Source organism: Urocampus carinirostris, chromosome 20, assembly GCF_059441175.1.
Source record: "Urocampus carinirostris isolate Australia breed hairy pipefish chromosome 20, RoL_Ucar_1.0, whole genome shotgun sequence".
NCBI lineage: Eukaryota > Metazoa > Chordata > Actinopteri > Syngnathiformes > Syngnathidae > Urocampus > Urocampus carinirostris.
The window spans coordinates 1,866,032-1,892,010 of NC_142368.1; the positions used below are offsets into that span (position 1 = coordinate 1,866,032).

The following is a 25,979-nucleotide window of genomic DNA, read 5'->3' on the forward strand; positions in this document are numbered from 1 at the left end:
AAAGTTTTTACGGGTCAAAGATGGAGTTTCTAGTACACGTTATGCTATTCTGTAATAACGAATGAGTTGTCTACAATATTTACGTGTCAAGGTGATCTAAATTATATATTTTAAAGAAGATATTTGCCAACTCTTTACGCCTCAATGACAAATTGTGGGTCATCGATTTTCCCAATTTTAATATGGTTGTGCATTGCTCAAGGTCAAATATTTAGCCTGGATTTATTTTACATAAGCGGCCATTGTTTTTTTCTCGTTCATAGATACTATTCTGTATTTTTAAACTATTTAAAATGTCAAACGGATTAAAATTTAAATACTTGTACTTAATTGAGGATATTCGCAATTTCTTGTTGGGTCAATATTTTGCCCTGAATACAAAACATGCATATGCGTGTTTTTTCATTTGTTAGTGTGTACGTATTTTCCTGTGATCATAAACAATAAACTATTGAAAATGTTTCGTAAAATTTATTAGAATTATACAATTTTTGGAAGATATTTCTCAACTCTTAATGCTTGGATTAGAAACTAAACTGGGTTAAAATTTTACCCTGATTTTTATTACATAGGTATGCTTTGATTTGACTGCGTTTCAAATTTACAAGTAATATTTCCGTATTGATAAACAGTAAATGAGGTAAAATATCAAATGTATCAACCTTTTACATTTTTTGAAGGTATTTGCCAACTTTTACTCCTTACAGACAAACATCGGGTTCTAGTTTTGCAAATTACGCGCGACTTTCAAACGCGGAAGTGGAACACACGCGCTTCGAAGCTGGAATAATCGTCCGTTGAATGGTTTGCAAATTTTATCAGAATTGCATCACATTTTTTTTGTAGATATTCAATTCTATTTGTCGTAAGTACGAAAACATCAAATGCTGCTGCAAATTTATCGTTAAAAAAGCATACGCGCGTTGCAAAGTAAGCACTTTGATTATGTCGTTTTGCCCTTATAAAAGAAATGCAATAATTTTTGATCCTAACACCTGGCGTGTCTCTTTTTTATTGCAGAAAGCTTTTAAATGGCTTTAAATTCACACCAAGAGGCCTTGATCGGCCAAATATTTGAAGCTTACATCAGCGAGCATCATCGTGGGCACATTGAAGATCTACTGACAGCTTCAAATTGTGAAAGTCATCAGCCTGTGGTCATCAATGCCATGACCTTGTTTGAAACCAACATGGAGGTAACGCATGCACCTGGAAAATCCTTACAAATTGAGTACATTAACATAAGGAAACGTTGTATAACTGGTGCAAACAAACAGGATTACTATACTGTTTTCTTTAAGACAATTTTAATGTGTCTAATGTTAGGAATTAAATATTAAAATGTACCGGTTACCAAATTGTCCGAATTAGTTCTCTGACTCCATTAACCGAACACAACCTGCATTCTCCTAACATTGACGCTGGTTTCTTGATGGAAAAATAAACAAGAGACCGGCATTTCCACAGGGAGGCAGATTTAATTTCTTAAAGTATTTAACTAAGTGAACTCCATCAAAGTAGCCGAATTAGTGTCGCTCGAGTCTCTGTTCAAGCCTCCTCTCTCGATCTTCTGCCTTTCTTCCTCTGCCCACGTTTTTTCTGCAAGCTGGTGTTCCGGCTCCTGCCATGGGCGTGCCAATGAAAGCCCCCACGTGGGGTCCACCACCTCGCCTCGATTTCTGGAGAAACTCAAAACAGGAGAGCGTTTCTACGTCATCAGGGCCTTGTTCTCCAAACATCGAGTCCTGTTATCAAAATTCCCCAGCCAAAACATTCCGCATTTGGATCAGCGCGACCTGTCATTGAACTTCAGGCTACCTGGTGAAAATCTTAATTGCATTCGATAAATATAACTTGTCTTTAATTGTATAAAATCCTTTTATAGTAAAATGTATAAAATCCTTCACTAATTAGCGTATTTCTCACTCATGTGTTCTTAAAAGAGAGTAAAATGACTTTTTATCCACTTCCTGGATAGGGTTTTTTTGATTTATGAATCTTTAGAATCGAAATTAGCATTTTTAACCTTACGCATGAATGCAAACACATTGGGAACTAGCAGTTAAAGTCCATGAAACTGCTACTCGCTGATAAATTATTTAATATTGAATGCTAAAATTTTGTTTGCGTTACAAAGTTAACCACCATATTGATGCTATTGGCTAAAGCTGCTATGCTAGGGGAGTAACAGGTGCAATTCAGGCCAGGTACAGCAGTAATATTAAAGAAAGGACACCGATACGATAATCTGATTTTCTTCATTCAAAATCTTTCAAATCCGTGATATCGCCGACCATTTGCATATTCTTTATTTGTCCACAGATTGGCGACTATTTCAATGCCTACCCAAGCGACGTCCTGAGGATATTCGACCAAGTTTTGCACAAAAAAGCTGTTGAAGTGTCGAAAAACACCTCGCTTCAGAACGTCAAACATCAGGAGCCCAACCTGAAAAGCACTCTCCATGCACGGATCACAGGTGAGGCTTGTTACTTCCGTGCCTCATCACCGTAAGAGCAGCGATAGAGTTTTATTTTTTAAAACTTCCCTTCATTTTGTCATCATTTTGCCATTACTAACGAAAGGTCTACTTTGCAAGTAGTCGTTTTATTCACCGTTTCTGGGATAAACTTGATGTTCCCACTTAGCAGAGATGCTATTGCGCGTGACGGACTCTAAGCAGAGATTATTTTCTTATAGAGATACCTCAGGCTGTTGGAAAGCAATAGCTGACAATGGATTTAATTATCGATTATCGATGTCGACTACCGTAAATTCCGTACTATAGAGCACACCTGATTATAAGCCGCACCCACCACATTTTAAGAGGAAAACAGATTTTGTAGTTACACAAGCCGCACCTGTATATAAACCGCATGCGCCCACATTAAAACATGTAACACAAACACAAAATTAACCCAAACCCGCGATTGAAACTGAATGTCCTTCATAAAAGTACACAGTCCAAAAATCACAGCCGGCAAAATGAACGGAAAATGATACCGGTACTTAAGGTTTGATGCAGACCTGCAGAGTCCGGGTCCCGTTGAAAGTAATACAAAGAAAAAAGTGTATATTTCCAAAGGTAAGGTTGGGAAGAATATATATCCACTATTGTCCGCCGCGTCCACAAACACTCATCTAACCGTTCCCACTTCCCGTCAGCCCGTGTTTTTTTCGCCCCTTCTTTTTGATTCGCCCGTGAAAAACATATCAGAATAAGTGTCTCAAATAAATACATGACAAAAATATACAGTTGCAAATACATATTAGACATGGTTACACATATTTACAAAGAAAGACGGTACACCGAGAGAGTTTTCAAAGCTTTAATAATAATAATATAACGTGCATCGTTTTGCTTTCGCTTTTAATGTAGGTGTACTAAGTGTTTTAGACCTTTTTTTTTATTTTTACATGTTCATGTTAGCGTAATCTATCGGACGGAAGATTACGATAACGTGAACGTACGATTAGCCTGGGTTAGCTTTATGTTTACGTTAAACAATCATGGTAAACATTCAGGGTGTTGGAATTGATTAAAACGATTTACATTATTTTTAATGGGAAAAATGATTTCGGTGATCGAACAAATCGGTTTTCGAACAGGGTTCTGGAACCGATTAAGGTCGAGAACCGAGGTTCCACTGTAGTCTTTTTATTCATCGTTTCTGGGATAAACTTGATGTTCCCACTTAGCAGAGATGCTATTGCGCATGAGCGGCTCTCAGCAGAGATTATTTCAAATAGAAATGCCTCAGGTTGTTGGAAAGCAATAGCTGACAACGGATTATCGATGTTGACTAATTGTTTCAGCCCTTTTGTCCAGGTCTACCGGTTTGTCCCGAGCTGACAAGGGACACCATCCCCCGCGCCAGGGACGTGGGCCACTTCTTGTCCGTCACCGGGACTGTCATACGCACCAGCGTCGCCAAGGTAACCACGAGCGTCCTCGACCTGGTCCGGTCTCCGTTCAGCTGTCGTTTTGCGGTCCGACCGTGCAGGTCCTGGAACACGAGCGGCAATTCATTTGCGCCAAGTGCCGCCACGTCTTCGCCCAACAGGCCGACTTTGAGCAGTTCTATCGCTTGGCGCCGCCCACCTCCTGCCCCAATCCCGAGGGCTGCAACTCGTCCAAGTTCAGTTGCTTGTCCCAAGAGGCCGAGCCCGGCGCTTGCAAGGATTACCAGGAGATCAAAATTCAGGAGCAGGTCGGGCAGAGGCGGTCGTCACGGCGACGTACGGTCGTTCTGATTCGCTGTTCCCACGCAGGTGCAGAGGTTATCGGTGGGCAGCATTCCTCGGTCCGTGGTCGTGGTTCTGGAGGACGATTTGGTGGATTGCTGCAAGTCAGGTGGGAGTGTATTAGGGGAGCCATTTTGCCATACATAGAAATCAATGCCATGCCATTTAAATGAACACGTGATATCACAAGAGTCTCAAAGGGCTGCAAGGATCAAAGACTATTGCAAACTATTATTACAGACTATTATGACATATTCTATTTATTTTATTTTATTATGATTTTATTTTCAACACAAGGATACTGCTGGAAGTGTGAATTTCCCTACGGGGATGAATAATTTATCTATCTAGACATCTATCTATCTAGACATTTATCTATCTAGACATTTATCTAGACATCTACTCATCTATCTAGACATCTATCTATCTAGAAATCTATCTATCTATTTATCTAGACATCTATCTATACTGTTATAGATCTATCTATCCATCTATCTATACCGTTATAGATCTTTCTATTTATCTATACCGTTATAGATCGATTTATCTAGACATCTATCTAGACATCTATTATCACATAAATTTATTACATAAACTTATTCACTTATTTAAGCATTTTCTCATTTATTTTGTCATTTATTTATTTATTTATTTTTTTGGGGTGATTTATGTATTTTAGTATGATGTCATGTACTTTGCAGCAAAAAAAGGTTTTCAAATAAGCAGGCGACCCAGTTTGGTGAACTTTTCACCTATCGATGCATTTGTCGACATAGTTTATGACACACAGAATTTACAACAAAATTGGCGCACTCACCGATCAAAATCTATAACGAAATACACTACAAATGCACGGCAAAATACCAAAACGCACAGCAATAAAATACGGAAATAAATATATGACAAAGTACACAACGACTTTGCAACAAAATTCACAACAAAATGTGTAACAAAATATATGACAGAATACACAACATTTATGACCAAATACTATACAAAATACCCTAATGAAATACATGACAAAATACACAGAAAATGACAAAACACACAACAAAATGCATGACTACTTAAATGACAAAACAGAATAAATGACAAATTACGCAACGAAATATATAAATGACAAAATAAATGGCAAAATAAATACCAAAAGAAAAAAAACTACAAAATACATGACAAAATACACCAAGAAATAAATACCGAAATAATTATACGACATAACAATTATCCATTATTTGCACCGCTTATCCTCAGTAGGGCTGCGGGGGTGCTGGAGCCCATCCCAGCTATCTTGGGGCAGTGGGCAGGGGACACCCTCAACTGGTTGCCAGCCAATCGCAGAGGACACAGAGACAGACAACCATTCACTCGCTTATTCACACTAAGGGACAATTTGGACCGGCCAATTAACCTGATATACATGTTTTTGGAATGCGGGAGGAAGCCGGATTGCCCGGAGGAAACCCATGCAAGCACGGGGAGAACATGCAAACTCCACACAGGAGGTTCAATCTCATGACATCAGAACTGTGCCGCACACGTGCTAAGCACTGCGCCCCTAATTCAATCATCCATCCATCCATCCATTATCTGCACCGCCTATCCTCAGTAGGGTCTCGGGGGTGCTGGAGCCCATCCCAGCCATCTTCAGGCAGTGGGCAGGGGACACCCTCAACTGAGCCGATGCGTTTTTTGTTTTTCCTCAGGCGACGACGTGACCGTTTTCGGCGTGGTGTGCCAGCGCTGGAAAGCCTTTTCCGACGGTTGCCGCTGCGACGTCGAACTCCTCCTGAAGGCCAACAACGTGGAGGTCTACAACCAGCAGGCGCTCAATTCTTTGCTCCTGGAGGATCTCCGAAAAGAGTTTGCCGAGTTTTGGGAGCGCCACAGACGGGATCCCGTCGCCGGTAAGGATCGGGCCGTCCGGCGGCCATCTTGGCTCAATTTTTTTTGAACCCTATCTTTTGCCTTCTGCAGGCAGGAACCGGATCTTGTTGAGTTTGTGCCCTCAAGTGTTCGGCATGTACGTGATCAAACTGGCCGTCGCCATGGTGCTCGCCGGAGGCGTGCAAAGAATAGATCCTTCTGGAACGAAGACCAGGGGTATTTGTCTCTTTGGATTTCTTTTTCAATGCAAAATTTTTGCATTGTTGTCAATTACTCGAGCAAGACCATTAACGGAAGCCAATAGTTGAATGGAGTAATCCAGGTAGGTCTGAATTGATTTTCCCATAAGAAATAATGGTAAACTCGTTAACCAACTAGTGGGTGGGAGACAGGGTGTTTCCCGTAAGCACTAAGGGATTTCCTGTGGTTTATCTTGGGCAAGTACAGCCTGGTGGCGCCCATCCCTCCCCAAGGCAACAAATGTTTCCACCCAGTCTTGAACCGGGTGCGCTACCTTGATATAAACACGTTTTCGTAAAATGTTATCGTTTATCGTGGTTAATGGGAACAGAACACCCTGTGATGTGCAAAAATCGTACATCAGCTCGGCCATTCCCTCTTGCATTAATAGTTGACTGGGGGTTAATGGATTACTGCTTCACTGGTGCTGTTCATTTTAAATGCAAGTCCTAGAAAAAAGAGCCAGCATGCAAGATGCAAATTCGCTCTCTCAACCCCTGCTCTCAGCAAAAGTCGATTGGGGATAATGGATCATGGCCAAGACATTGGAGTTCATAATGCGCTGAAAGAATGGGGGGAAATGGCCACGCACAATGCAAATTTGCTCTCTCAGCCCTGCCCTCAGCAATAGTCGACGGGGGATAACGGATGACAGCCAAATCACTGCAATTCATTTTAGGTGGGCCACGTCAGGGTACTGAAAAAAAAAAAGAGTGCCGTGCTGGCCCCTGCTCAGCAATAGTCAGCCGGGGAGAAGTGATCACGACCACAATTGTTCATTTCATTTTAGGCAGGCCAGTACAGCATGACTTCCAACAATATAGTATGGGGATAATGCAATGCGGCCACAAATGTGCAGTTTATTTTTGAAATAATGGGGAAAAAAAATGTGCCAGGCTTGACAAACGTGTGTGCTCCGCTGGTCCCAGCTTGCAGGAACATGTGTCGGGGATAATGGATATTTCAACCTGCGATGCTCTTAGGCAAATTAGTGAGTGATAACATTATTGTCCTTGCTCTGTATGGCCGCGTGACCCGTGGTGGAGGTGTCTTGCTCAAGCCACTCAACCTTTGCCAGTGGGAAGCAATTTTGTTATTAAGGATTTGGAATTTGCTTGCTGCGATTTTCTCCTAAACCCTCTCTGATTTTATTTCCATAATAGAGGGTGTGTGTTCGGTAATAGACCTGACACTAAGTCATTCTTTTTTTTCCCTCCAGGTGAATGCCACCTGCTGCTGGTGGGCGACCCGGGCACCGGGAAATCCCAGTTCTTGAAATACGCGGCCAAGATGATGCCCCGCTCGGTGCTCACGGCCGGAATCGGCTCTACCAGTGCAGGTACAGGAAGGGGCGGGTCCTTTCCGGGCGCCGGCTGAGTCTGACGATTCCCTTCCGGGCGTCGCGTTTAGGTTTGACGGTGGCGGCGGTGAAGGACGGCGGGGATTGGCACTTGGAGGCAGGCGCCTTGGTGCTTTCGGACGGCGGCCTGTGCTGCATCGACGAGTTCAACAGCATCAAAGAGCACGACCGCATCAGCATCCACGAGGCCATGGAGCAGCAGTCCATCAGCGTGGCCAAAGCCGGGTCAGAACCTTGGCACGATCGCAAAAACAAGTCCTTAATCACGAGGAGTCTCAAAGGGCTGCAAAGACCACAGATTATTGCAAACCGCAGACTATGTAGACACCATCCCCTGATCTAAAACCTACATGAGGGCAAGGAAAAACTCAAAAACCTCAAGTCATGTTCATCTGTGACACCCTTAATCACAAAGAGTCTCAAAGGGGTGCACAGACCACAGATTATTGCAAACCACAGACTATTACTATAGACTTATTACAACATCCCCTGATCTAAAACCTACATGAGGGCAAGGAAAAACTCAAAAACCTCAGTCAAGTCATGTTTATTTGTGACGCCCTTAATCACAAGGAGTCTCAAAGAGCTGCACAGACCACAGACTATTATGACACCATCCCCTGATCTAAAACCTACATGAGGGCAAGGAAAAACCCGAAAACCTCAGTCAAGTCAAGTCATGTTTATTTGTTTGGCCCTTAATCACAAGGAGTCTTAAAGGGCTGCACAAATAAGACTATTGCAAACTACAGACTATTATTACATCATCCCCTGATCTGGAACCAACATGAGGGCAAGGAAAAACTCAAAAACCTCAACATGAGAAAAATGATGAAACCTTGAGAAGGGACAAACATTAGTAATTTTGTTTAAAATATTGGCAAAATGAAAAAGGAATGTATACATTCTTTTAGTCATTAAAAAATCAACTAGTCTTTGTCAAAACATTGATGAATGACCATTATTTTTATTGTATAGTCTTTAATATAATTTTTTATTGATTTCACTGTTTTTATTCTGTGAACGGTGACTTTTGGGTGTCCTGAAAGGCGCCTCAAGATTTAATGTATTATTATTGTTATATTAAATGGTATAAAATTAGAAATATAAACTATACTAAAAATACATTGAAAAAAGATATAAAAACAAGATTCATTGTGTTCTTATTCATCAAAAACTCTGTTAAATTTTACAATATAACTTTCACATCATCTCTTCGAATTAGAATATTCATTATTAAATTGACCATTACATTGTATATATAAAAAACGTTTTTTTTTTCATTTGAAAAATAATTCAAATATTTGAATTTAAAATGAAAAAAGGACGCATACTTTTCTAGTTTTAACACCCGAAATAATAATTGCCAATTAAAGGTGCGGTGCCTCGTTTGAGGTGTCCTTTAAAAGTTAAATGTAGAATATTTCTCTATTAAGTACACTATGCGCTAATAATGCCCAACTGAGTTCAAAGAGCCTTTTATCTTACTTCTAGCAAAGCTGTTCAGGGCGGAACTCATTAGGTTTGAGGAACGGAGTGCTGGAGATGACATCCTGCTCATCCCCGCTGTTTTTTTTTGTTTGTTTTCGTTTTATTTGTTAAGTCTTGCATCAAAATGGTGAAAGTAAGGAAAGAGATGGTCCTAATAGAGTCCAAACACCAACCCAAAAAGAACGGGGGGAATAGAGTTGCTCCAAAAAAATGCTTGTACTTGCACGCGCCTCATAATCGAGCTGACTGAGGCAGACTTCCAACACCCTTACTCCGTCTTTAATATAATACCGGTGGCGGCAGTGGCTCAGGAGGTAGAGCGCTCGTCTTGGGATCAAGAGATCGCAGTTCGAATCCCGGCTCCTCTGTGTTACATGTTGAAGTGTCCTTGGGTAAGACACTGAACCCCTAATGCCCCCAATAAGCAGGTTAGCGCCTTACATGGCTGCACGGACGCTATTGGGAAATGTGAAGCACACTGTAAAGCACTTTGGGAAGTCTTGACTTAAAAAGCGCTATAGAAATGCAGTTCATTTCATTTATATATTCTTTAATGGTTCATTCTTTCCTCAGGCTGGTTTGCAAGCTGAACACCCGCACGACCATCCTGGCGGCCACCAACCCCAAAAGTCAGTACGACCCGGAACAGTCTCTGTCGGTCAACGTGGCTCTGGCCAGTCCCCTCCTGAGTCGCTTCGACCTGGTCCTGGTTCTGCTAGACAACCGGAACCCGGACTGGGACCGGACCATCTCCTCCTTCATCCTGGAGGACCGAGGTGGGCTCCCTTTCAGAATAAAATCTGGTCCGATTGCTGTAAATTCCCAGACGACAAAGCGCATCTGATTAAAAGCTGCTTGGTCAATGTGTAATGTTTGACCTCTAGATGGCAATGTGTTGTTTGGTGTGGCTGAGGACTACAGCTTCAGAGCATGGCTTAGGGGTTGGATGCTGGACAAAAATGGCGGGGACCAAACTGGGGATTCCACTGTAAAAGAAATCCAAATTTCCCGACCTATGACTTGTTTTTATAAAAATGAACATTGGTATGGGGCAGCACGGCGGCGCAGTGGTTAGCGCTTGTGCTGCACAGTTCATGTCATGGGAACCTGTCGTGGGTTCAAATCAAGCTCCAGACTTCCTTTGCGGAGTTTGTATGTTCTCCCTGTGCTTGCGTGGGTTTCCTCCCACGTTCCAAAAACATGCATTTCAGGTGAATTGGCCGGTCCAAATTGTCCCTAGGTGTGAATGAGCGAATGAGTTGTCTGTCCCTGTGTGCCCTGCGATTGGCTGGCAACCAGTTCAGGGTGTCCCCTGCCCACTGCCCGGAGATGACTGGGATGGGCTCCAGCCCCTCGCGACCCTAATGAGGATAAGCGGTACGGCTAACGAGATGAGATGAGAACATTGGTATGATAGTCCATGTATTTTTACCTTCTATTCAAATCAATGTTTTTGTACCACTAGGAGGCACTCTATTTCACTCTGTCCATAAGGGAAGAAACTGAATTTTTGGGTCGTTTTGTTGTACATTTTTTGAAGTTGTTTTTGATAGATTTTTTTAGTTAGTAATTTAGATTCCTCTGTGTGGGTTTTTTTCTACCTTTTTTTGGAAAGGGGGTTGTTTCAACGTCATGGTTTTTTAATCGATTTTTTTGTCCTTTTTTGGTTTTATTTTTAATTCATTATTTTTGTTTGGGTGTTTTTTTTTGTGTGTTTTTTTTTGACATTTCTTTTTAATCTGATTTGATTTTTGTTTTGTTGTTTTGCTGGTTTTATTTTTGTTCCGTTTTAGGGGAATGTATTTTTTTGGGGTGGTTTTTTTTAGTTTTTTTTTCTGTTTCTTTTTGGCCTTTTATCTGTGTTTTTTTTTTATATCTTTTTTTGACGTGCTTTGTTTAGGATTTTTCCTGTCTGCGCTGCTACAAAGAGAAAAGCCGCACCATATTTAGTGTTTAAAATGTAGCAAACAGGGTTGGGTAGGGTTACTTTAACTGGATTACTTTCAATGACTTTTGGATGACTCCAATACCAAATATGCTAATAAAAGACAAAATAAATTAAATATGAATCAAATGATGACTCACAACACGTGGTAAGCTTTCTCTCCTGGCTTTGATCTCCGGCAAAACGAACATCAAATGCGACAGAAACCAAATGAAAATAAATCCAAACAGCTTGCCAACATCATTTTTGCCGTTCCATGTATTCCGGCATGAAATGTTGTCATTTTATTCATATTTAGTTTCTTTTGTCTTTTTTTAGCATATTTGGTATTGGAGTCATCCAAAAGTCATTGAAAGTAATCAAGTTAAAGTAACCCTACCCAACCCTGACTAGGAAGCACTATTACACACTGTCCCTAAGGTAAACGAAATTATTAGGTGGGTTTTTTTTTTTGTACATTTAAAAAAAAAAATGTTTTTGATCTTTTTTTAATAGATTTTTTAGTTGGTAGTTTAGATTCCTCTGTAAGGTTTTTATATACCTGTTTTTGGAAAGAGGGGTTGTTTTAACGTCATGGTTTTTTAATCTTTTTTTTTTTTGTCCTTTTTTGTTTTGTTTTTTTAATTCATTATTTTTGTTTGGGTGTTTTTTTGTGGTTTTTGACATTTCTTTTTCATCTGATTTGATTTTTGTTGTGGTTTTTTTTGCTGGTCTTATTGTTTTATTTTTGTTATTTTTACGTTTTAGGGGGATGTATTTTTTGGGTGGGTTTTTAGTTTTTTTCTGTTTCTTTTTGGCCTTTTATTGGCTGTTTTTTTGGAAATGTTTGTTTTTGGACGTGTTCTTTTTGTCATTTTTCTTGTTTGCGCTGCCACAAAGAGAAAATAATCAGCGGGTTGTAGTCCAACATTTACCGTACTGTATATTCTTCTCAGGTCTGCCGTGTGAGAGCGCCACCTTGTGGCCGATGGATAAAATGAAAGCCTACTTCAGCCTGATCAAGCGTCTGCAGCCCCGAGTGTCGGCGGAGGCCAATCGCGTCCTGTCGCGCTACTACCAGCTGCAGAGGCGAAGCCGAGGCCGAAACGCCGCCCTCACCACCGTCCGCATGCTGGAGAGTCTGGGACGACTGGCGGAAGGTCGGAGTTCTTTTTCCGAAAGAATCGAGCGCCGATCGCTCAATGTTTTTTTTTCCATACAGCGCACGCCCGATTGATGTACCGAGAGACGGTGACCGTCCAGGACGCCGTCATGGCCGTCTCGGTGATGGAGTGTTCCATGCAGGTATTTACCGCCATTACTTCCTGGAGGACTCGGTGTTCTGGTTTGCCCGCGTTCTTGATTTTGCGCTATAAATGCACCAGATCCATGCGTCCCCATTCAAAATGTACAAAATGTTATTTTTGGGGAGCATGCCCCCAGAAGCCCTAGAATGGTTACCCACCATGGTCTCATACAAAGAAATGAGAAACTCTGCTAAGTTAATGCTAGCATGTTTTCCCGCGCTCATTGTCAATTTCTCGGATTTCTCTCAGGGTGGCGGCCTCCTGGGAAGCGTCAACGCAGTTTTGACTTCCTTCCCAGAAGATCCCGGTCGGCAGTATCGGACGCAGTGTCAGGTTCTTCTGGAGGGGCTGGACCTGCCCCTCCTACTTCAGGAGGAGATGGAGCGATTGGACAGGTAAGGGAATAAAACAGTTTTTATTGTTATCGATTGAAGAGTACTGTGTCCAAAGAAAGAAAAAAAGGGAGAGGGAGAGAGCATGAGAAACAAAAGATAAAAAGTCATGATAAAGGGGGAAAAGAAAGGGAGAGGAAGAAAGAAATCCAAAGAGAAATAGAAAGACCAAAGGAGAGAAAAGAGAAAAGCGCAAAGAGTAGGAAGAGAGAAAGAGAAAAGAGGGTAAAAGGAAAAAAAGAAGTTAGAGCAAAATAAGTTAAAAAGACAGAGAGAAAGAGACAAAGAGCAACAAAGGAAGAGAAAAATAGAGACAACGAGAGTGAAAGACAGAGAGTGGGAGAAAATGGGTGGAAAAAAGACAGAGAGAGAAATAAATACAAGTACAGTGTCTTTGTTCGAGGCACCTGGCTTTGGCAACATCAAGTTGACATATTTCAACCCGCAGCTTGTTTTTCTCTTGCGCTTCTCTGAGTGTTGTCTCGCGGGCCCGATTCAATCCCTTAGGGTGCCTGATCTGGCCCGCGGGCCGCCTGTCTGACCCCTGTGATTTAAGGGTTGTTTGATTCGTTTTACAAGACTGGGCGTCGGTGACTCCGAGCTTCACCGTTCCACCGGGGACCGAACCTTCAGCCAACCCCGAGACGACAGACCGAAAACCCCCCTTAGGGCCCCGGAGCAGGAGAGCGGCCTGGACTGGTTTTATACCTCCACGCCTTCCGGCCATGGTAGCAACAGTCTCGATTTCGACGCCAACGAAAGCGAAATACCCGGAAAGGTGCCACCAGGACCCGGAGATGACCCGCCCCCGGATGAAGGTTCGGGGGCCGCGGCCTGCAAAAAGGGAGCAGGGGGCGGAGTCAAAACGCACAGGCGCCACACGGCGATCAAAAGCGCCGCGCTAGTTGACAAGATGGCGGCGCCGGCGGCTCATCAAAACCTCCCTTTCAACTTTTCTGACTTCCTCTTTAAACCCAAGAAGATGAGCTCGTCGATCCAGGACGACGATGGGGATCCCAATGCACCCGAACGCAACACAAATTCCCATACGATTTCCCCAAATCACGTCAATAAGAGCGGAGACAGTTTGACGGCGCCAAAATGTCCTGCGGGGGTTTCTAGCTCTGCAGTGGCGTCTTCCACGCTCGCCAAACTTTCCAGGTTCTCCTTCACGGAAGCCGAGCCGGACCTGCAAAGGAACCGACACAAAAAGAAAGAGGGACGGGTAGCGAGGACGGAGTCCAAGGCGCGGTCCGTTTCGGGACGTGCCGCAAAGTCCGCTCGTCACGTCGAACCAACAGAACTTTGTCCCGCCAAAAATGGCGGCAAGAGAAAACGTCTGCAAGAGGATTCAGTCCCCCCGAAAAGGGCGTCGGCCGCGTCCTCCATGTTCGGTTCCGGCGAGTTCACGGAGGACGTCCTTGACACCGATTGGGACAAAGAATTGCCCAGGAAAGCCAAAGTGGGACGAGAATCCTAGAGACACAAAGGAGCCTTGCTTGTTTGCTTTTGCTCTCGAAGGACACTAGATGGCGTTCGTTCTCCCTGTTGGACACGATTCCAAGTGTATTTTCTGTCCCTTTTTTTTTTTGTCCATCTTGCACAAATACCCGTTATTGTGTATTATAGATATTCTTTTCGCATAGTTAACTCCGAATCATTCAACCTCTTTTTTTTAATTTGTCCTCGAAATGTGCAACGTCATTGTTGTCTTTTTCCACTCGGTTGAAAGCGAGGACAGCGCCGCCCTAATTGGATTTGCTCTGAATGGGGACATCAAAAGACGTCAGCTGCCGCTTTCAAATCCTATTAATTGGGATTTTTCAAGCGTTCGGGAGATGAACAAACGGGATTGCCACCACTCCATATGGGAAATGTTCATGGGATGATGTATAGGGAGAATTCACGTGCTCGACTATGGGATTAAAAAAGGTTTTATCGATGTCGTCTCATTTCTACAGTAAGGCAAATAAAGCCTCAGGAAACCGTGACACTCATTTTGAGACCGATTGCATATTTGGGCGGCAGTAGCTCAGGAGGTAGAGTGCTCGTCTCGGGATCAAGGGATCCCAGTTCGAATCCCGGCTCGTCCGTGTTACATGTCGAAGTGTCCTTGGGTAAGACACTGAACCCCTGATACCCCCAATAAGCAGGTTAGCGCCTTACATGGCTGCATTGGGAAATGTGGAGCACATTGTAAAGCGCTTTGGGAAGTCATTGAGTTGAAAAGCGCTATAGAAATGCAGATCATTTCATTTTTTTTTCATTTCACATCCGCTCCAGTAGGTGGCATTAGCGGCCTTTTACAGTATGACTGGCGCCCTTGGTTTTCCGCCTTTACAAATCTGATAAACCGATCATTTTATGTTCTATTGGGATCATTATTCAACGCTTGTTTTTATTCTATTTTTGGTTATTGTTTAACATCATTGTGGTTGGTCTCTAGCCATCCGTGATCATGCAGCGAAGGTGATCATGTTGCTGTTCCTTGATTTATTCTGTATAGCAGAGGTCAGGAACCTTTTTGACCCAAAGAGCCATAAAAGCAAAAAATGTTTTGAAAAGAAATTGAGAGAGCCACATAATGTATTTTCAGAAAATAAAAATGAACTGCCAAACATGCTCTCAGATTCAGATTCAGATCTACTTTATTGTCATTCTAGTACACGTGTATACAGAACGAAATGTCGATACATCTGACCCGCACAGTTTCCTTGTATGTACAGATATAAATAAAATGGAGTATTGAGTACTAATAATATACTAAATAATTATGGCTATGTATAGTATTTTACAGTAGTGCAAAGAGTGCAAGAGGAGCAGCTAAGCAGATGTGCAAAATGGGCAGTCAGGTAAACAGTAACAATAACACTGTAGTACAATAGTGCAGAGGAGAACAGATGTGCAAGGAGTGGCTAGCTATAAAGATCTGCCAGTAGTGCAAAAAAGTCAAACAAAACCAACAGATGTACAGATTAGCAGCAGTTTAGATTTACTATGTGTTTGATTGACCATTTAACAGTCTAATGGCCAGGGGGACAAGACTATTGCGGAACCTGGTGGTCCTGCACCGCACACTGCAGTACCTCTTCCCAGAGGGTAGCAGAGTGAACAGTCCATGATGGGGGTGAGAGGGGTCCCTGATAATGTTCTTAGCTTGGGATAGGCAGCGCTTCTGGCCAATGTCCTGAATGGAGGGGAGAGAAGTCTTGATGATTTTCTCTGCTGTCCTCGTCACCCTCCTCACACTACCCCAGTCGGAAGCGCTGCAGCCTCCACACCACACAGAGATACAGCTGGTCAGGATACTCTCTCTGGTGCCCCTGTAGAATGTAATGAGGGAGGGTGGGGGCAGGTGGGCTCTCCTCATCCTCCGCAGGAAGTACAGGCGCTGCTGTGCCCTCTTCACCAGCGATGCAGTGTTCACGGAAAAAGCTAATTCTTCAGCACATTTGATTTCACTGTGTGTCATCTGATGATTTCATCAAATGTATGAAATGATAATAATGCCAAATCCTGTCTCCCAAATCAATATGCCATTTACAATTTGTCTTCCACCTTCAGTTAAGAGTGTTGAGGCCATTTTTTTTCATGAAATGTGTCCTTAACAACAGTCTCAAAACAATGTGCATGCAAAGTTCTTTTGTAAAAATGTCACAAATGACTGCAAACCATAAGCATATGGTCATATTCACTGCACTGAGCGAGAAAGAGCGAGAAGGAAGTGCCTTGCGCTGTGTGCAGGGATCCTCCCACCTGTACTGCTCACCCAATCAAAGTCAGCGTTTTTACTTATCAGTTGAAATGGTTTCTTATCGAACTTCTGCATGAAGTTGCTTCGACCAAAATCGGGATGAAACCCCTTGACTTTGGAACGCCACAGAGAGATGTGCAATAGTTATTTCGTAGCCATACGTACTCATGAAAAGAGCCATACATGGCTCCCGAGCCATAGGTTCCCTACCCCTGCTGTATAGTGACAAAGACAATTCATTTGTTAATTCCACCCCTACCAGGGTTGGTCTACTTTATCTACCTTAGAACAGTGTTTTTCTACCAATGTGCCATGGGGCCTTGACTAGTGTGCCGAAGGAAATTTATTTTTGAGAATAAAAAAACATGCATTGTTTAGAATCTTCAGTAGGTGGCAGCATGTTACTATCTTTTAAAAAAATGATCTGCTCTTGTGGTCTTATAGAGGAATATATAAAGGTGCCAGCACGGCGGAGCAGTGGTTAGCGCATGTGCGGCACAGTTCATGTCATGGGAACCTCCTGCGTGGGTTCAAATCCAGCTCCAGACTTGCTGTGCGGAGTTTGTATGTTCTCCCCGTGCTTGCGTGGGTTTCCTCCGGGCACTCCGGTTTCCTCCCACGTTCCAAAAACATGCATTTCAGGTGGATTGGCCGGTCCAAATTGTCCCTAGGTGTAAATGAGCGAATGAGTTGTCTGTCCCCGTGTGCCCTGCGATTGGCTGGCAACCAGTTCAGGGTGTCCCCTGCCCACTGCCCGATGATTGCTAGGATGGGCTCCAGCACCCCCGCAGCCCTACTGAGGATAAGCGGTGTAGCTGATGAGATGAGATATAAAGGTGCAGCAAATTTGAGAATTTGTTACTCTCTGCCGCCATCTCCTGGCTTAAAGTCATTATCAGTCAGCTCATTCACGATGCATGTGCAAGTAAAAGCATTTTCTAGACGCACTTGAATAAAGTCTTAAGTCGTTTTGGGGGTTTGTAAAACAGGCCTTTTACCATTTTCATGTTATACTGACAAAAAATTGCGATGGCGGGCATAAAGGCACTCTCCAACCTACACCATTCTACTTGATGTGTTGCACATCCTGAACAGCGTTGCTAAAAGTAAGATAAAAGCAAATAAACTGGTAGGGGAAAAAAATTATACAGGCGGCTCTTTGACCTCGGTTGGGCATTGTTAACACGTACAGATAGAGAAAACATTCTACTTTCAACTTTTTAAGGACACCTCAAACGAACTTACTTTGTTTGATGAAGCCGTTAGAAATTTGAAAAATCTTGACCATCGTTTTGCTTACTTCAATTATTTTACTTTAATAAAATAAAAAAGCGGGGCAGCACGGCGGCGCAATGGTTAGCACATGTGCGGCACAGTTCTAAGGTCTTGGGGACCTTCTGTGTGGGTTCAAATCCAGCTACTGGACTTACTGTGCGGAGTTTGTATGTTCTCCCCGTGCTTGCGTGGGTTTCCTCCGGGCACTCCGGTTTTCTCCCACATTCCAAAGAAATGCATTTCAGGTGGATTGACCGGTCCAAATTGTCCCTAGGTGTGAATGAGCGAGTTGTGTGCCCTGCGATTGGCTGGCAGCCAGTTCAGGGTGTCCCCTGCCCACTGCCCGATGATTGCTGGGATGGGCTCCAGCACCCCTGCGACCCTACCGAGGATAAGCAGTGCAGCTAATAAGATGAGATGAGAAAATAAAAAAGCAGGAAAATCTAGAACATGGTAAAAAAAAAACTAGTTGGCAGATATTTTTTTGCTCATTTTAACAATACCTTTTATTATTTTTCTAGAAAAACGAAATACAATTACAGTAGAACTTGGAAAACAGGTTCAAATAAAATCCTAGTTAGAGCAAAATAGTGACCACAAATAATGAGAACAATTTGATACTGTCTCATCTCATTAGCTGCACCGCTTATCCTCAGTAGGGTCGCGGGGGTGCTGGAGCCCATCCCAGCCATCTTCGGGCAGTGGGCAGGGGACACCCTGAACTGGTTGCCAGCCAATCGCAGGGCACACAGGGACAGACAACTCGCTCACCTGGTCAATCCACCTGAAATGCATGTCTTTGGAATGTGGGAGGAAACCGGAGTGCCCGGAGGAAACCCACGCAAGCACGGGGAGAACATACAAACTCCGCACAGGAAGTCCGGTAGCTGGATTTGAACCCACACAGGATGTTCCCAAGACCTTAGAACTGTGCCGCACACGCGCTAACAACTGCGCCGCCGTGCTGCCTTGATCCTGTCTATTGTTGCTGCATTTCATTTTCTAACCTTTTTACTGAACTGTGTGTCTCGAGATATTTTTAATGAAAAACGTGTCCCTGGTTCTAAATAGGTTGGAGATTCTGTGGGGGACCCTTCGAGCAGGATGGATATTTTTAATTGAATTACTTTAACATAATTGGTGTCTCCTCTCCTTATTTTAAGTGTCTGCTATACGATCAACTTATCACACGATTTCCCATTCGAATTGACCTCACTCGACAAAAAACCCAATTCGGACAAACGCACGTGCGTAGGTGTTCTTTTGGTTTTGCGGTGACGCACCAAAAAGTTGGAGAGAACATACATTTTCCACTCGCTTTGGACATTGCTTTTATAGATGTTGTTCTCCCCCCATTACGATCGAAGTTTAGCCGGACAAAAGCGAAATCAAACTCGCTGACGCGGGCAGATTTCTCTCGCCGCCTCATGAACAAACGTGTCGCCGACTGCCAAGAGGCATTAAACGCCGACAAGTGCCAATGCATTAAAATCGCCTTCAACTCACATCTGAGGATTTGGGTTCCCTTCTCCATGGCCCCCTGCAAACTGGAGCCCAGCTCAACTGAAAGAACTTTCCTAGAATGATTCTTAAATGTGTTTAAAGACGGGATCTGCTTGCTTGTCCTTGCAATTTCTCTCCACATTACAGTATTACAGAATAGTTTTTATTGTTATTGATACAAACGTTGGATGGAATGAGATTAGACATGGCACTCTAGGGTAAAACATTATAAAGACTTTGAAGATCAATGGGCAAAAACACATTACGATGTAGTCTTTAGGAAGCAGGGGGGTTACCAACTTGTGCGGTCCTTAGGGCATCACAAATAAACATGACTTAAGGTTTTTGAGTTTTTCCTTGCCCTCATGTCGGATTTACATCAGGGGGTGGTGTCATATTAGTCTGTGGTCTGTGCAGCCCTTTGAGACTCCTTGTAATTAAGGGCGTCACAAATAAACATTACTTGACTTGCGGGTTTGGGGTTTTTCCTTGCCCTCATGTAGGTTTTAGATCAGGGGATGGCGTAATAATAGTCTGTAGTTTGCAATAGTCTGTGGTCTGTGCAGCCCTTTGAGACTCCTTGTGATTAAGGGCGTCACAAATAAACATGACTTGACTTAACTGAGGTTTTTGAGTTTTTCCTTACCCTCATGTAGGTTTTAGATCAGGGGATGCTGTCCTAATAGTCTGTAGTCTCTAATAGTCTGTGGTCTTTGCAGCCCTTTAAGACTCCTTGTGATTAATGGCGTCACAAATAAACATGACTTGACTTGACTGAGGTTTTTGAGGTTTTCCTTGCCCTTATGTAGGTTTTAGATCAGGGGATGGTGTCATAGTAGTTTGTGGTTTGCAATAGTCTCTGCAGCCCTTTGAGACTCCTTGTGATTAAGGGCCAAACAAATAAACATGACTTGATTTGACTGAGGTTTTTGAGTTTTTCCTTGCCCTCATGTAGGTTTTACATCAGGGGATGGTGTCATAATAGTCTATAGTTTGCAATAATCTGTGGTCTGTGCATCCCTTTGAGACTCCTTGTGATTAAGGGCGTCACAAATAAAGATGACTTGACTTGACTGAAGTTTTTGAGGTTTTCCTTGCCCTCATGTAGGTTTTAGATCAGGTGTAATAATAGTCTGTAGTTTGCAATAGACTGTGGTCTGTCCAGCCCTTTGAGACTCTTTGTGATTAAGGGCGTCACAAATAAACATGACTTGACTAGAAAACGGTTATAATAATGCAATGAAACAAAGGACAATAACATTTAGCAGCACAATAAAAAAATAAGTCACAAGGTCTATATTTTCAGTTTAACAACAACCAAAAGAAAATATTGCTAAATAAGTCGCCAGATATATATTTTTACAGTTTCGTGCACGCTTGTTAAGGGTGGTCTCTAAGCCTGTTTGTCCTAGTTTTGAGGGACGTGTAGGGCCTACTAAAGGGCAACAGGGCAAACAGATGATGAGAATTGCCTTTTATAATGTTAACGGTTCTGCTATGGTATCGTAAGCAGACTATGCCCTCCAGACTGGGCAGAGAGCAACCAATGTTGTTTTCTGGTGTGTTGATCACTCTGTGTGTTTTTCCGGTCCGCTGCTGTCCTCCCAGAATACCTCTCGGTCACGTTCCGGTCACAGTTTTACGTACACCGGTTTAGATTGTCCCATGATCACCTCCACATGTGTGCAGACTGAAAGAAAATAAGATGTGTGTGTGTGGGGTGGGTGGTTTACATTCACCCGGTTATAAAAGGCCTAATTGTGCAAAACACAACCGCGGTTCATTTAACTAGTGGCAGTGAAACGGTTTCTAGGTTTATTGGTGCAGTTCTCGCCACATGACACGAGCGGAGCACGCCAAAGCTTGTAAATTCGCTTTTATTTCGGAGCAGCTCGACACCGAATTGTTGCACAAAGGAATGGTTTCACGGCTGAGCCTCGCCGGGTCTTTGTGTTTTGATCGGATTTTGTTTTTTTTTTTCAATACGGAGGAGTGCTTGTAGATTTTTATTTCTCCTACCATGACTTACACTGCAGGAATTGTTTGAGTTTATTTTCCGTGAGAATGATTTGAATTGTAAAAGTGTCGGAATGAGTTTTAGGGTTCATACGGGTGCTTAAAATCCTTGAAAATACTTGAGTTTTAATGTTGGGTTCTCAAGGTTGAATTTGGTGAAGTGTTTGTAAACGCTTGAAATTGTTGCCATGTTTTTCGGCAGTCTGACTTAATAGGCCTCGCATGAAATGAAGAAAAATAAAACAAGTCTACTTAAACATGACGCAGACTCTGCTCTCTGGTGGCTTTGCCTTGCAATTGCATTTTTTAGATAAATTATTTGAATTGGGGAAAAAGCGCTGACATTTATTTCTGTCGATGAAGCGCCCGTAGAACTTTAAACCTGTAATTACTTCCTGCTTTGTGTGACGTCACTGTCTCGTCTAGGACTTGAACTAATGATTTGGTGGTGTGTCTTATTTGCTACTTAAATTAATTCGTTTGTTTTTTAATTGATTGATTATTTCTCCAGCGAAGGTCGGGGGTCCCGTCCCTGTACAACTTATTTAAATTTAGGTGGTTGACATTTTTGTCTGTCATCGGCGAGCTTTGAACCCGAACTCGATTTCTGTTTGGATGACGTCACATTATAAAATGAAATGAAATGAATTAGTCGTATTGGGCTTTTTAAAAATGTCTATTTTCGACTACAATTGATTTTTTTTTCGTATGAATGACTTAAATTACGGTGAAAGTGTTTTGACATTTTTGTCTTGTCATTCTCGGACCGTCCATTGAACTTTTTACCAGCACTCACTTCCTGTTTAGGTGACGTCACACGTGTCATATTTGACTATTTTGCTTGACTTAATAGGGATTGGCTTATTTTTTTTCAACTACTTTTGTGACATGAATTGCAGAAATTTGCAATTTAATTTCCCTTATGAATGATTTAATACCGCTGAATGTTTTTGACATTTTTGGCGGTGAACTTTGCCCCCGCGTTCGCTTCTTGTCAGAGGTGACGTCACCAGCGTCGTTGCCATGGTGACAGTACTTGGGCGATGTTTGAGAGTCCAGCAGAGGGCCTGCTTCAGTCACATTTTGTCATGGCCTCCTGCAAAACGGATAATGGCTAATGAATAACGAAGATAGAACAATAACCCTTCAAAACCCCTCTTATATAAAAAGTGAGAGACCAAAGACATGCACATCATTCCTTTGCACTGTATTCATTTTCATTTTAAAGGAGATATTCTAACCGGTGACAGAAGAGGACAAAATAGAAATAGAAGTCTAGAGCCATATATGCAAAACTCTTCAGCAAAAATGTTATTCAACTGGCAGAGAATTCATTTTCATTGTTAAGACTTTGTTTGTGAATACTTTAGAAGAAATTTGAGCACTATTTGTTTTGCGTTTCATTTTAAATTGAATCCGTAATTTGACAAAAAAATATTGTACCTTTTGGAGTGTCCAATTTTACCTTCTGTGTTTTTATTGGTTCTCTGCCATGATATGCTTATTTTATGAATAATATGAAGGATTTGATCACCGAGGGTGACATTTGACTGTTCCGTGGGGAAATGTTTCCACATTTTTGCCTGAAACATTTTTTGAAGTATTTTGATTGGTCCAATGCTCCTTTTGCCACTTTTTGGCACAAGTCGATGAAAAAAAAAAGTCCACAATAACAATAATACTGTCACTAATTCTATTGTTTGAGGTTGAAGAATGTGCCAAATCATTTTTTTGTCATTCTTTTTTATTTATTCTTTATAATAACAGGTGAAAGTTCAGCAATTTTATAAAAGAAAAGCCCAAAATTTCGAAGATAAACGAAAAAAAAAATGTCAACACTAAATAAATACAACCATTTTATACCAGCTACCGGACTTCCTGTGCGGAGTTTGTATGTTCTCCCCATGCTTGCGTGGGTTTCCTGCGGGCACTCCGGTTTCCTCCCACATTCCGAAGACATGCATTTCAGGTCGATTGGCCTGTCCAAATTGTCCCTAGGTGTGAATGAGCGAGCGAGTTGTCTGTCCCTGTGTGCCCTGGGAATAGCTGGCAACCAGTTCAGGGTGTCCCCTGCCCACCGCCCGATGATTGCTGGGATGGGCTCCAGCACCCCCGCGACCCTACTCAGGATAAGCGGTGCAGCTAATGAGATGAGAGATGAGATTTTATACTTCATTGATGACAGGTGAGGCACAGCCACACTTGCCTCACTTTGCACTTGTAGACACCCTGCATAGTAAAACGTGAACTACTAATTGGATTCGTAATATTCTCCATATAATGTAAAGATTTGGCGATTTTGAAAAAGAAAATCCCCAGGTAGTGAAGTTAAATGAGAAAGACCTTTAAAGGGACCGTGTGTAATATTTGCTTCCTAGTGTTTCAAAAAACTTTCACGTAAAAAGAAGAAATTTGTGTTTCTTTTTCACCGTGGAATCCCTTCTTGGATCAGCGCCATGTTCTTCCGGCATCCTGCTGCCACGCTCTGCCATGTATCATTGGCCCAGACAATACAGTGCCATCTAGTGATCAAATATGACACAACGTACCTTTCAACATTTAATAAATATAACCTTTTCATATATTTTCATTTTATATTTCCATGATAGTTCATGTGTTCCATCCATCCATTATCTGCACCGCTTATCCTCAGTAGGGTCGCGGGGGTTCCGGAGCCCATCGCAGCTATCTTCGGGCAGTGGGCAGGGGACACCCTGAACTGGTTGCCAGCCAATCGCAGGGCACACAGGGACAGACAATTCGCTCGCTCATTCAAACCTAGGGACAATTTGGACCGACCAATTAACCTAAGATGCATGTTTTTGGAATGTGGGAGGAAACCCACGCAAGCACAAGGAGAACATGCAAACTCCACACAAGAGGTTCGATCTCATGACCTCAGAATTGTGCCCCACACGCGCTAACCACTGCACTGCCGTGCTGCGACCCTACTGAGGATAAGCGGTGCAGACAATGAATGAATGGATGGATAATGGATTTCCATGATAGGTGAGGCACAACCTCACCGGGCTCACTCTGTATCTGCATATACTTAGCGCAGTCATATGTTCCATAATTATTGTATTCATATTCTCATCTCATTAGCCGCACCGCTTTATCCTCAGTAGGGTCGCGGGGGTGCTGGAGGCCATCCCAGCAATCATCGGGCAGTGGGCAGGGGACACCCTGAACTGGTTGCCAGCCAATCGCAGGGCACACGGGGACAGACAACTCATTCACACCTAGGGACAATTTGGACCGGCCAATTCACCTGAAATGCATGTTTTTGGAATGTGGGAGGAAACCGGAGTGCCCGGAGGAAACCCGCGCAAGCACGGGGAGAACATACAAACTCTGCACAGGAAGTCTGGAGCTGGATTTGAACCCACGCAGGAGGTTCCCAAGACATGCGCTAATGTAAAAATGTAGCAAATTTGAAAAGTAAAATCCAAATATTGTAAAGTTAAATGAAAATGTACTTCAATACTGGATAAAAAGAATCTAATTCAATGTACTTTTCATGTTGTCAGGTGAGGCACAGCCTTACCTGCCTCCCCTGGCTACATCTCACTTCCTTTTGCTTGTGAAATCTCATCTGAACATTCTGTAACTTTAAGCAGGACTCAACATAGCTGCTGGCAGCGTTTTTAGGATCAAAACACAATAAATTTTGTTTCGCTAAGCGCTAGCTAGCGTGCTTTAGATCTCCACTCGGACGCCGGCAGCAAAATTGTTCGGGCCCCGTGAGAAAGATTGCGCTTTCATTTCCTGGGGCTGTCACGCCACAGACAACTTCAATAAAGGCGCTCGCATTTTATCGCCGTGTCGGACCCCCTGGGCCCAAACTCAAGACCTTAACCCTACAAAAAAAACGTAGCTAGCATGCTCGAGGAGTCTTCAAAGACCTCAAGGTCCCTCAAGATGGAGACGCGTCGGTCACCCAAACACGATAGTCTCTCATGGCAGAAGACACACATAGTATGCGTTTGTTTTTCTCCAGTTTTTTATTGTTTCGGGGGGAACAAATTACGCGTAACGCGGCATGCTAGTTGCATGCCGTGTGTGCGTGCGAGACGTTTAGAGTGCAGGCGGACAAAGCTGTTGCTAAGCTGGAGCTTCTGCTGCCCGAGCAATGTTTGTCCCATTTGTTTGGGTGCCACCTCCTGGCCTCGCACTTCCAACACCCCCGACAAACTTGGCCGCTAGCAAACGGAAAACGCTAACTTCTTCGTGATGACGATTTCTTTTAGCACTGACTCATTTTGTTAGAACCGTTTAAGGTTAAAATGTGGTTCTAAGGTTGAGTTGGCCTTTGTCTGGGCTAGGGTAAGGGCTAGGGGCAGTGTTCCCTCTAAGCTGCGCACTGCCTGCACATTCTCAGCGCACAAGAAAATCTATCCAGCGCAATGTTCCCTCTAAGCTGCGTGTGTGAGTTTTTAGAGTTTTCGAGAACCGGCTTCTTCGGCTCGGCTCACTAAAAGCAACCGACTCTTTCGGGTCCTAAACGGCTCTTCAGGTTGTTTTTGCTTCTTTCATCCCTATATGACAAAATATTATGTAAAATTATGTACAAAATGATTTAAAGGAA

At 42.9% G+C, this 25,979-nt stretch overlaps 1 protein-coding gene across 2 annotated transcripts; it reads left to right on the forward strand.

Annotated features, from left to right (window-relative positions):
* Window positions 1–738: 738 nt before the first annotated feature.
* On the forward strand, window positions 739–15,192 carry mcm9 (minichromosome maintenance 9 homologous recombination repair factor). Of its 2 annotated transcripts, none has more exons than XM_088324932.1 (15): window positions 739–804; window positions 1,021–1,196; window positions 2,323–2,479; window positions 3,830–3,936; window positions 4,005–4,211; window positions 4,273–4,354; window positions 5,949–6,149; window positions 6,220–6,345; window positions 7,589–7,708; window positions 7,780–7,954; window positions 9,794–9,996; window positions 12,101–12,304; window positions 12,367–12,449; window positions 12,701–12,846; window positions 13,423–15,192. In XM_088324932.1, exons 2-15 carry the CDS (start codon window positions 1,032–1,034, stop codon window positions 14,321–14,323), a joined length of 2,877 nt encoding a protein of 958 aa, XP_088181058.1. In that variant the 5' UTR covers window positions 739–804; window positions 1,021–1,031; the 3' UTR covers window positions 14,324–15,192. The 2 variants fall into 2 exon arrangements, with proteins under 2 accessions (XP_088181058.1, XP_088181057.1); XM_088324931.1 differs by having other exon boundaries at window positions 768–930.
* The last annotated feature ends 10,787 nt before the right edge of the window (window positions 15,193–25,979 follow it).

Excerpts from the sequence above, each read along its gene's own strand:
- mcm9 (XM_088324932.1), top strand. The coding sequence starts at position 1,032 with ATGGCTTTAAATTCACACCAAGAGGCCTTGATCGGCCAAATATTTGAA. Across the intron at positions 7,955-9,793 it reads ATCAGCGTGGCCAAAGCCGG|GCTGGTTTGCAAGCTGAACA; the intron begins GTCAGAACCTTG and ends TTCTTTCCTCAG. Across the intron at positions 12,305-12,366 it reads TCTGGGACGACTGGCGGAAG|CGCACGCCCGATTGATGTAC; the intron begins GTCGGAGTTCTT and ends TTTTCCATACAG.